Source organism: Protomyctophum bolini, assembly GCF_963924005.1.
Source record: "Protomyctophum bolini genome assembly, chromosome: 17".
Taxonomy (NCBI): Eukaryota; Metazoa; Chordata; class Actinopteri; order Myctophiformes; family Myctophidae; genus Protomyctophum; species Protomyctophum bolini.
The window spans coordinates 34,064,405-34,076,748 of NC_137878.1; the positions used below are offsets into that span (position 1 = coordinate 34,064,405).

The following is a 12,344-nucleotide window of genomic DNA, read 5'->3' on the forward strand; positions in this document are numbered from 1 at the left end:
TGTTTACATTTTTTTTTTTTTTTTTTAAGCTTAAGTAAGCTGATGATTTTTGCTCTGTTACATTTTAAATAGAAATACTGTACTTTTGACTCCATTGCTTCTATTTTTTCTTTATTCCTCTGTAAAGCACTTTGAGTGTGTCATGAATGCAGCTTATTATTATTAACACATCAGGTATTAAGTTATTAACACAAAAGGTATTTATTCATTCATTCATTCATTCTTCCTTAATAAGCTGCATACTATTATTATTATTATTATTATTATTACACTTATGGTTATGCATGATTGCATTTTCAAGGACACAACCCCCATTATTTGACTCAAAGTATAGATATCAGTTATTAACTCATTAAAGTAAATATCAGGAAGAAATGCTTTATCTTTACCTAGCTTTTCGAATAGCCAAACTTTACGTGTTACGTTTGTGATTGTGTGCTTTCAGGAGCAGTATGTGTTCATCCACGATGCCATCCTGGAGGCGTGTCTGTGTGGAGAGACGGCCATCCCTATTAATGACTTTGCTCTGACCTATAAAGACATGCTGAAGGTGGATTCACAGACCAACACCACACAGCTCAGAGAAGAGTTCCAGGTAACACACACACACACACACACACACACACACACACACACACACACACACACATACACACACACACACACACACACACACACACACACACACACACACACACACACACACACACACACACACCTGGTGGGACATTAAAAGCTAATTCTTAACCACTTTCATGGCCGAGCTACACCAGGCTTTTCGCGCTTGTTCACACACACACACACACACACACACACACACACATGCGAGCCCCGCATACGTGCACTTAAAATAGGACTGGACCTACAGTATAAGTGTGTGCGTATACGCGTAAACTTTTCAAAGATGCTCAAATGTTTAGCTAAATAGATCGCTTTGTGACATGATGTGAGGCTGTAAATTGTATAAAACCATCGCACAATGAAATATGAATTAGATTTCATACAGTAGATGGATGTATAGATGGCATAGATGCATTGAGAAAGTGTTGTGACGATCTTCCCATATACATTTTGAGATCTTGTACAGTATGCAGGTATACAATTTGGCCTAATGGTGGCGCAAGAGGAAAGGACATACGGTCACTAAAATATCCAGTTAGTTCATGAAGGTGCATAGACAAACGCCATGGCAAACAAAAAAATAATTTTAAGTTTGATTCATGCTCTATGATTGAGGTGCTGCCTTGTCTGGTTGTATGTAGCCTGTATGTTTTGTATTTTAATATCATTGATGAACTGCACAATTACAAATTATCATTTTCACATGTGGCACAATTAACTTATTTTATTTTCTAAACTAAATAGCCTCATCATTGCAGTGCGTATAGCCTCTAGACGTAATATAGCAGCTAGCAGCCACTGTGTTGTATTAATTTATTCTAAGCCAATGGGGAGCCGTTATGAACCAAATTAGATAATCACTTTACCAATTTCAATACCCAGAGTCTCATAATATGCTTATTCATAATGTATAAGATTGTTTTTTTAGCCATTAACATCTGCAGTGATATAGGAAGTTTCTATACATATTAATCCCTGCAATAATTATTTATATAACAGCTGGGAACTTTGATCCAGTAGTTTTATATCTTTTCATTTAATTTGTCCTTTGTTATTTCCTTTGTCCTGATTTCACTTTCTTCTCTTATCACATCAAGTTTCTTGCTCCCTCAACACACACACACACACACACACACACACACATACACACACACACACACACACACACACACACAGACTGATCTAATTAATTTATGCAAATGATTTTCATTCACTATTTTTTTAATAAATGTTTTTTTGTTTATTGGTTTTCATAATTGTAGCCTACTTTATTCCTGTGCCGTTGCCTTAGAGCTGATTTCTACAGTATACTTCATTGCATGGCCGCTCAACTGAGAAAAGAATTTGATATACCGTAATATAAAGCATAAATATAAACATGGTCTCTCTGTTTGCGTGCGTCAGACACTGAACTCGGTGACTCCTCACCTGGACATGGAAGAGTGCAGCGTCTCTCTGATGCCCAGGAACCGCGAGAAGAACCGCAGCATGGACGTTCTGCCACCCGACCGCTCGCTGGCCTTTCTGGTCTCCCCTGAGGGCGAAGAGGGCAACAACTACATCAACGCCGCGCTCGCCGACAGCTTCCACCGAGCTGCCGCCTTCGTGGTGACGCCCCACCCCCTGCCAGGGACCACCACGGACTTCTGGAGGCTGGTGTTCGACTACGGCTGCACCTCGGTGGTCATGTTGAACCAACTCAACCAGTCCAACTCTGCCTGGGTGAGACACGGCACACCACCATGTATTTAGTCTCCATGATCTTCTATTGAGACATTTATCGCGTGTCTAGGTTGGTCACGACCTTTGACACGGCGCTGTTTCTGATTTGACACAAATTTGTACCTGAGGGTCAAAATTATATTTCTCCCCAGAGCAAGCAGGCAGTTTCTTGTGTTTGTAGGGGCTTTTCTGTCTTTACTGATAGTACAGTGGCGATTTGACAGGAAACGGGTGGTTTTCAACAAGGACATTATTTATTCAGCATTTGAGCCACAGACACAATTCCATGCTGTATTGATGTGGTACCATTAGGAGAGATGAAAGGCAAACGTTGATCAAAACAACAATGCTTCTACATTCTCTAAGGCCCCTTTTCCACCGGTTGGTTCCCAATGGGAACCGGTTTAGTTCTTTTTGGTTCTTAGTCCATGAGTCAGAGCTCCAAAATTGGAACGTTAATTATGAATTGATTGAGCAAAACCATACCTATATTAGATTGTTACCACCATGACACTTCCCCAATTGATTACTTACACGAAGACAATGATTTATTGTATTACACATTTTACATTTTTAAATATGCAAATTAGGCATTATGTAGGAAAATATGCAAAATATGAAGGGAAGGGTTATCATGTATTAATTTACTTGTATTGATCCCATAAACAATTTAATATAGATCTAGTTTTTCCCACCAATTTTGGAGCTCTGGCTCATGGACTAAGAACAAAAAAGAACTGAACCGGTTCCCATTGGGAACCAACCGGTGGAAAGGGGGTCTAATTGTGTTGACTTATTGTAAATTAAGTAATGCAGATGTTTAACAATAATTTAACTCTGGAGAGTGTAAAATGAAACCAACTGGACCCATCTCCATCATTTAGCTGAGGACCACCTGGAGCTCTCTCACGGACCACTGGTGGTCCCCGGACCACTGGTTGAGAACCACTGGGGTGAAGAGTCAGGGAGTTGACATGCAGCAATGTGTCTGCACCAGAGCCCATATGGTACGCTCCTTAACCACTGATCCACTGGTGCTTCAGCAGGCAGGTTCTATTTCTGCAGTGGTAAACATGTCAGCACTTTTGCGCAGGAGACCCAGGTTCAAATCTGGGGTAAAACAGGAAAATTACATGTTACAGACAGTGCATGTTAATGTGAACACATCATTTCATATAGATTTCATTTTTACAGGTTGTCATGTTCATAATTATGAACACATTCTTATCACTTTGTTCAAGTTAGTTCATGTCATGTTCTGTTCGCATGACTTGTCTTCCTGTCTCTGTTCTGTCATTGTGTGATGTTGGATTTCTTATCACTATTTACTCTCATCATCATTGCTCTCTCTCTCTCTCCCTCCCTATCATCCATTTCACTGGATTAACGGTGGGACCTCCCTCCCTCTCTCGCTCGCTCGCTTGCCCCCATCCCTCAAGACAGGACCGCGTGTCTCCTGTATAAATATGTATCTGTCCTCCTGCCCAATGTCACCTGTTAATTCCGTTCCATCACTATGACGAGACATTATCAGCTCCCCTCCTCGACTTTCCTTGCTGTCACCGCTAACGTTGTTAGCATGTCAACGTCATGGCTCCCCTGTGACTTCCTCCCAATAGCTGGCCCGGGGACCTTAGAAGTTGTGTTGGAACTAACTCTCTTTTTCCATCAGCTCCAAGACACAGCCAAAGTTCATCTACAGCATTAATTTATAATGAGCTCATGCTAATGATTTAAGCTGTTGAATAATTCAAAAGGAGGGGAGGCATACATAAGTGATTGTTGTTTTCATTTAATTCATGGCTAGATTGGAAAGTAATCACTGTCATTTAGGCTAATATGTCACTGTTGTCAATACCCAGGTGTCTTGTTACTGTACCTCATGACAGGCTGTGACATCATGGATTTGTCTTTAAAGATTTCATGATATTCATTTTCATTTATTAAAAATTTTTGTTTTTCTTTTAGGTTGTATGACCTCAATTACACCCAAAACCTGAACTTTGAACATTCAGTGGATCTTCTGTGGCCTGGAGTATTCTCTGGGTTTTGGAAGCCTTTTGAGCTGTAATGAAAACAGGCAAAACAGCAAAAACATCTACTGGCAAACAGCAAAAACAGTTACATCTACTGGCAAATCCCATTGACATTTATGGGCTATGCAAGCTGTGACATCACAAACAGCAGGCAAATCATAGCACTTGTTTGAGCCAGAAAATTGCAGACCACAGAAAATCTACTGAATGTTAAAAGTATTTTGGGTGCAATTGAGCTCAGAAAACCTAAAAGAAATTAAGAACAATTACAAAAACTTTTTAATGTCACAATCCCTTTAACTGTTGTCGCCCCCTCCCTCCCTCCCTCCCTCCCTCCCTCCCTCTCTCTCTCTCTCTCTCTCTCTCTCTCTCTCTCTCTCTCTCTCTCTCTCTCTCTCTCTCAGCCATGTCTTCAGTACTGGCCTGAACCAGGACTCCAGCAGTTTGGACCGATGACGGTGGAGCTTCTGTCCAGAACAGCCAACGATGACGTCATCATCCGTCTGTTCCACGTTCAGAACATCACACGGGTAAGCCCCATCCCTGCTGAACAAGTTTATTTTTGTTTTTTGCCTGTGTTCAGTAACTCATGGCAAGATGGAGATGGAAACCACAGAAATCACTGCCTGTGAACTGCATCATGGGAATTGTAGGAACACACAGTGGCTGGAATACACAGAAAGAGGAAATTATTTTGGTTCTGACAGAGAGAGTTATGACAGTTCAGTTTTAAATCAACTGTTAGTTTTGTTTAACATAAACATTGTTTAACAGAAACAGCTACTTATAATGTGTTAAACTTAAAGTACTGGGAATCAATACATCACCCCAGCAACAGCATACAGATCGAGGTGTCAATGTGACAATATGACTCAATTCAGCATGGCAGATCATGAGTTGAGCTGTTTCTCATCGTTCGTGTGTGACATGTAATATATATATAAGACAGTGAGTGGGAGTGGTGCATTCAACAAGCTTCCCTCCTGCCTGAGGATGTAGGCAGCATTCAGAGATGTAACTGGGAGTCTCGGTTTAATTGTAAATATTATGATATGATGATCAACTAAGTATGTACATAAACAGTGTGATTGCTTCTTTCATCCTCTGAACAACTTTACTGTTAACCTCTCCCTCCCACGTTCCACACTGATTGACTGTAGAGACCTCTCTTCGCTCTACTCTGTCTCACAAATTCAATTTTCACATTAACATTATCACATTATCACTCACGATAGATTCAGTTTTCTGCATTTCTATAGCTGAGAAGAGATTGAGTGCAAAATTGCTATTTTAATTAATTGCTTTGCAAATAGCAGGCATGTTGTTGTGGAGAAAATATTCTAAACATGATATCTATCTTGCCCTATTGAATGGCCCAGCAACAGCTATTGAGGGACATATTTCAGAACACGCAGGCATTCTTCTATAAACGGGTGAAGACAATTAGCCCCTACACTGTAGGGCCTACAGTATTATAATAGTCTTGTTTTCCACATAATTATGTGATGTGATCTATGGATGTGATGTGAACAGGGCACAAAGCAATAAGTATAAAGTCGTTGTGGTCATGATGCCCAGCATTTATGTAAGATTCACTGACTACTATCTGATAAAGCATTTTCAGATTAAATTTCAGTGGGAAAACTGACTCACATAGCTGCGCTGTCTCGTCATAGAAGCCCCTCACTCATGTTATCCTCCTGTCACCCTGTCAACCGCCCAATCACACCAAGTTGTGTGCAACTTGGAGCAGCAAGTCCACCGTTTAACCAATGAAATGTCATCCCTCCCCACCCCTCCACCTTCTCTGTGCCGTTCAGCTTCAGGAAGGTCCGCTGGTGGTGCGTCACTTCCAGTTCCTGCGCTGGTCACCGTACCGTGACGTTCCCGACTCCATGAAGGCCTTCCTCAGCCTGCTGGCCCAGGTGCACAACTGGCAGGAGGAATGTGGAGAGGGACGCACCATCGTCCACTGCCTGTGAGTCTATACGCTAGTACCAGAAAGACACAATGATACCAGAAAGCACCACCCACAGTGATACCAGCACCACCCACACAGTGATACCAGCACCACAAACACAGTGATACCAGCACCACAAACACAGTGATACCAGCACCACAAACACAGTGATACCAGCACCACCCACACAGTGATACCAGCACCACAAACACAGTGATACCAGCACCACAAACACAGTGATACCAGCACCCACCACACAGTGATACCAGCACCACAAACACAGTGATACCAGCACCCACCACACCGTGATACCAGAACCACAAACACAGTGATACCAGCACCCACCACACCGTGATACCAGAACCACAAACACAGTGATACCCCCCGGCCCACACACAGTGATACCACCACCCCCCGGACCACACACAGTGATACCAGCACCACAAACAGTGATGATGATGATCTGACACTTTTCCTACCTTACCGAGTTTTATTGTTAACGTGCCATAATAATACGTACAATTGTACGATGGAGAGCCCACCCTTTAACTTATTAGCTTAACTTTGAGTGGAAAAGGTTACCCTTATTGCTGTAGGGAAATTTTTACACTTAAATAACAGAGTTAAATGAACACCATGTCTTGAAGTGTATAGGGTCCATTAGCGTATGCTGTGGTTGTAGTCGTTACGTAAGAACTTTAGATGTGGATGGGTGAGGCAGAATATGGGACACGATCCCACTTCTGTATTGTCGGCCATTACTCACATTGACCTTTTCCTGATTGAGCATTTGACATTTCACTGTGTAGGTGAAAGAGCTGTGACTCGTGGATGGAATGTGTATCATGTCAGTCAGTCAGACGTGTGTGTGTGTGTGTGTGTGTGTGTGTGTGTGTGTGTGTGTGTGTGTGTGTGTGTGTGTGTGTGTGTGTGTGTGTGTGTGTGTGTGTGTGTGCGTGTGCGTGTGTGTGTTTGTTGGGAACAGGAACGGAGGTGGTAGAAGTGGTACTTTCTGTGCCTGCACCATGATCCTGGAAATGATTCGCCATCACAGAGTGGTCGACTCTTTCTTTGCTGCCAAAACGCTGCGCAACTCAAAGCCAAACATGGTGGAGACCATGGTGAGTTAAAAGTTTCTGTTTGAAATTATTATTATTAAACTGCTGAAAATGTTATGTCTGCCTTTTTATGGCCGGCTGTCAGAGTGAGTGGGCTGACCCTCTTTACCGCTTCGTAGCCTGAGTAATTGGTATATAATGTATATTTATTCATAAGGCTACCATCTTATTTATTCAGATGCCTTGTCCATCAAACTAGAAAATATTACTGGTTGGCTTCGCACAATAACACAGTTCTATCATTTTTGCTAAGAAAAATAAATCAACATATCTTTCATTTATTAACTTTATCTCTACCGCTAGCTGTTAGCATAAACCCTAGTTCCCAGTGCCAGCATACGCTGGGTTTGCCCCCACCCCACACACACACACTCGCTACATACCCTCGCTACACATTGGAACAAGCACACACTGTTTACCTTTCGTCAGAAGCTTTTACATGGCGGCAGCGTCGCGGTACAAAGGCACAAATTAAATCCGAAATGGGGATGGCAGAAAATCCACCAAGGATAGCGATCTCCAGTGATCCTGGAGGTTTGAAAAACCTCCTTTCAACAAGCTTCCGTAGGCCTCAACCATTATATAGACGGAGTATACTGTATGTTGGGGTACGTATATAGACCTGGGATATGACACCACCTAGGAACACTGTTGCTGGTATATTTATGTTAATTTGTTTTATTTACGTATTCCTTTTATTTATTTATGGAGTCTGAAGACTCCATAAAGGGGGGGGGGGGGCTGTCCATAAAGTATCTTTGTTCACCTCACCATGCAGGCACACACGCTGATACATGAGTAACAGCTGCCACTCAGAACCTCGGAAACGACCAATTATTGCTTTTAGCATCATGATTCATGCTTTTGCGCCACACTTGAATTGAGCATAAGTTTTTATTATTTTAAACTTAAAATCTTAACATTAAGTGCTGTTTGTTTGTTTGTTTGTTTCAGGAACAGTATCGGTTCTGTTATGACGTGGCCCTGGAGGATCTGGACTGCCTGGAGTTCACGTAACTTTCATCCTCACCACTAGAGGGTGCTACAATGTCTAACACCTTGTCTCGGGTCGGTGGGCCTTGAGCCCTCGGCTCCTCAGTCCAGCTCTGGTTGTCGTCTTTTCAATGTCTGGATCAAACATGACCTCTTCATTAACGACACTGAGAACAACACGTTCACTGGCTCAAACATGACCTGTTCATTGATCTCACTGAGAAAAAAAGCTAACTTGGACAGCCTTATAAAAGGCTGCACTGATGACACCCTTCTTTTTCTCTACAACCTGTACGGTTTGGTGCGCCTAAACACCTGCTGAACCCGAGGAACACTTGACTGGGAGTGGAGTGACCATGTACACACATTCAGTGTTGTTTATTGTGTGTTGCTGTCTGGAAGACGTGGGTGGGTGAACCACCATCAGTACTGAACTGCTGCTGCTGCTGGCCGGAATGCAGCCCCGCATCAGACTGCTCACGTTAACTTGATGGGTACAAGTCATATTGACATTCAGTACACCTCATTGCAGACTGTGGAAGATGGGTTGTTGTCATGTGATCTCTGTGTCCCGTCCAGACCTGGCAGAGCAGTTGGAAGAGCAGAAGAGAAGCAGACAACCGGTGTGAGGGCTGCTCTTCGGCCCACAGCCTGTTAAAAACAAAACTCCAGCCAAGAAGCAAGAGGCCCTCCTCCACCACTACACTCCTCACTGCCTCCACTATCGGGCAGGAGGAGGCACATGGCCAGGTGCACGAGGAAGCGCAGACTGAGGGACCACATTTGGAAGCTGTCAGGTGTGCAGATTGTTGTGATCAAGGAAAGTACTCAGGGAAAGGACAACGTCAATGAGAGAGAGAGAGTGTGAGAGCAGTGATGGACTCACTCATTTTCCATTGGACAGGACTTGTGCAGGACCACAATGATCTGTCTTAGCCTCAGACCTCAAGTGATGTAATTTTTGCAGTGTTGTGTTTTTCATTCCCATTTCCGTTCATACTGTAAATGTTTATTAGGGGGGCCAAGCACTGCGGGTGTGCGGACAAGTTTTATTAAGTATTTGTCAATCTTGCTCCAATCGGCCAATGTTTGCTATAGCAATCGATTGAAGACGTAAACTTTGAAGAGGCATATCTCATTCCCTCTGTGATCGACAGTCATGACATTACATACACATACTGTACATTATGTATTTCCTCACAAGGAACAATTTTGCCTCAAGGACAAATCAAAACATTTAAAAACCTAATCCTCAAGGGACTTTTTAGCTATTTACACAAAGCTTTGTATGCACAATCTATCGAACATGATCTAAAATGCTGATCTTTCTGAAAGAAAGATCACTGGAGGAATATGAAGCCAAGTGAAGTGTTACACCCATTGCTTGGCCCCCGGTATTGCTGCTTACGTTGCAAAAATATAATTTATTTTGTAATTGGTATGTGAAAATAAAACTCCTGCTGATAATGTGAGAATTCACTGTTTAAACTTAAGTCTCACTGATGCAGGGCTTGACTGGTGCCACAGACACACCACTTTGCATCAGCTTACTGACCCAGGCAGAGCAGTGCCAGCTGGCCAGTCGATATGACCTCCGTCTGAAAGCTGCAGTCAGTTCTCCAGTGTTGATGAGACTCCCTAGAGGACGCAGAGCTGCACTCACTTGAGGTCAGGAGGATGAATTGCACTGTATATTGTCTGGTAGTGTTGAACCCCACGTACAAAAAAAGCTTTTTGCACTCTGTGATGTCCATAAGGGGTCGTAGGTACTCACAGATAATGTTGAAGGCGTGTACAATTGTCTTTGCCTCCAGCTGGTGTATAAACCAGTCCTCCTACCTGCTGCCTTCGCTCTGTTCACGTGGAAAGAAGTCTAAGGGCTCTAACGTATGCCATGACGTACCCGCCAAAATGAACTATTATCCGTGGATTACGCATTTAGGAGCTTCCATTATGCGTAAATGGTATCTTGTGGCCACTATACCCATTATTATGCCGACACCTTTATTTGCAGGTGGAGGTGTGTCTGTAGGCGTGTTGATGCGCTTTCCCTATATTTGCTATCTTATTCACACAGGTTTAGGACAATGGAAAGTGCCTCTTCAAACCACCCGCAAAGCGAATCCGTTTGATCAAAGAATGGCTCCTGAGTTGGTGCTGCCTCGGCGCACAATTGCAGAACATTCGCAGCTCAGAGGTCTCGTTCTGTTTAATTATTCAGAGTTCCCGAACTTTCCTTTTCGCTTGATACTGTTTCGTAGCTTAGGGTGCGTTTGGAAATAGCACACCGAGCGCACTGTGTTTTTAGGATTCAGGCTGTGGCACAAGATAGCCAGTTTTACAGGGGCACGCCTCTTACACAATGCTAAATCCCCAAATTACGGATAAAGTGCCCCTGACGCAAGATAGGGCCCTAAGGCCAAAATACAAAGTGATTGATTGAATTGGTAGTCGCTAATTGTCCTTGGTTGTACTTTTAGTTTCAGAGTTGCTTGCTCATTTGATGGTCTCTGGCCTCAATTTTGCAAACTGTTGTCAATGTAATGCTGTCCCTTTCCATTTTCCTTACTTTATTTTGGGAAAAACCTTATAAAACCTCGTAAAATAACATCTACGGTGTTTTGTTGCTGGACGATGTGTTCAAATCAAAAGTGGTATATTATTATTTTGATGTCACACAAGCACACTTTTATTTTGCAGTTGCAAGCGAATGTATATTTATTTTCCCTAGCCATAAAAATAAGCTCTATTTTACCGGGTGCAGAGTTCTTGTCCATTGATTTATGGTTTGGCTTTAGCATCAACAATGAACGGTTGTGAACTTGTGCATTGTTCGAGCAGTTGATCAGATATGGGTATTTCCGTAAAGACTTTGTAAAGTGTTTGATCATCTTAAATTAAAAATTATTGATTTGGTAAGTGTTCATGTCAGTATTTAATCAACAGAATACACTGGACACTCGTCTTGCTACGGGCTGGAATGGAAGATAAGCGCTGCACCTGTGAGGAAAGGAACACTTTATCTCTACCGTTTTAAGCGTGTGTGTGTGTGTGTGTGTGTGTGTGTGTGTGCGTGCGACGTGCGTGTGAGATGGGTAGATACATAGATAGACCTACAGTATATTGATCCAGCAGGGAAATTCAGTTGCCAAAGGCAGTAACATATTTAGAAACACTAGGGCAAATCCCCCCCAAAAATAGATACAGCTAAGTCTGGTAATAAGTTGCTGATTGCGTCCAAAGGTCGCAGTTAACTATGGAATCGAGCATTTCCCGTCAGTGTGTCGGGCACAAGTGTGTGTCGGGCACCATATACAGTATGGTGCCCAGGTCTCGTGACATCATCAGGGATGGAGATGTGGAGACCCTGATTAATTTTGATGTATTCCCATGCTTTTTTGTTCTTGCTTAATGTAAATCGCTTTGGATTAAGAGCGTCTGCTAATTTTAAATGCCTAAATTGTAAATTGTATAGAAAGGAGGACAAGTCGTGTGTTGACCAAGTGCAGCGACCACGTGCATTGTATAACCTCAAAGTAAGAGCATTTGTGATATGAAAGGCAAGCAGAACATACATTGGTGGGAGAATTGCATTGATGTTCTGTACTATAGACTTAATGGGGCTTCCTCACGTGGTGTGCTAAACATAGAAATAAAATAGAACAGTAGCTTCAGACAGGGTCAAGGGGCTTTGAAAACCTCAGAGATTGAAAAGCTGTTGACAGAGTTGGTGACAGGGTTGGCACTCAGTCAAGTATATCTCTTGGGCTGTGCTGGATACTGTCCAGAATAGATGCATACACATGCTTAACTATTGCTCTGTCTCACGTACAGTAAGCTTCATACTGTAAATTCATCAACGGAGCTCAACAACACCCTGTGATTCGCTGAGCA

General features: G+C 42.7%; 2 protein-coding genes across 2 annotated transcripts in view; both read left to right on the forward strand.

Moving 5' to 3' along the window:
- Positions 1 to 9,479, forward strand: part of LOC308331341 (receptor-type tyrosine-protein phosphatase U-like) — a 121,798-nt gene extending 112,319 nt beyond the window's left edge. The window contains exons 25-30 of the mRNA XM_080786749.1: positions 446 to 595; positions 2,026 to 2,343; positions 4,784 to 4,909; positions 6,200 to 6,357; positions 7,325 to 7,460; positions 8,412 to 9,479. Of these exons, the coding sequence (XP_080642875.1) occupies positions 446 to 595; positions 2,026 to 2,343; positions 4,784 to 4,909; positions 6,200 to 6,357; positions 7,325 to 7,460; positions 8,412 to 8,474 (951 nt within the window). The 3' untranslated portion in view covers positions 8,475 to 9,479. The remainder of the gene's footprint in view (positions 1 to 445; positions 596 to 2,025; positions 2,344 to 4,783; positions 4,910 to 6,199; positions 6,358 to 7,324; positions 7,461 to 8,411) is intronic.
- Positions 1 to 12,344, forward strand: part of LOC308331342 (receptor-type tyrosine-protein phosphatase U-like) — a 265,106-nt gene that overhangs the window by 112,384 nt on the left and 140,378 nt on the right. The gene's annotated exons all lie outside the window — the stretch shown is intronic.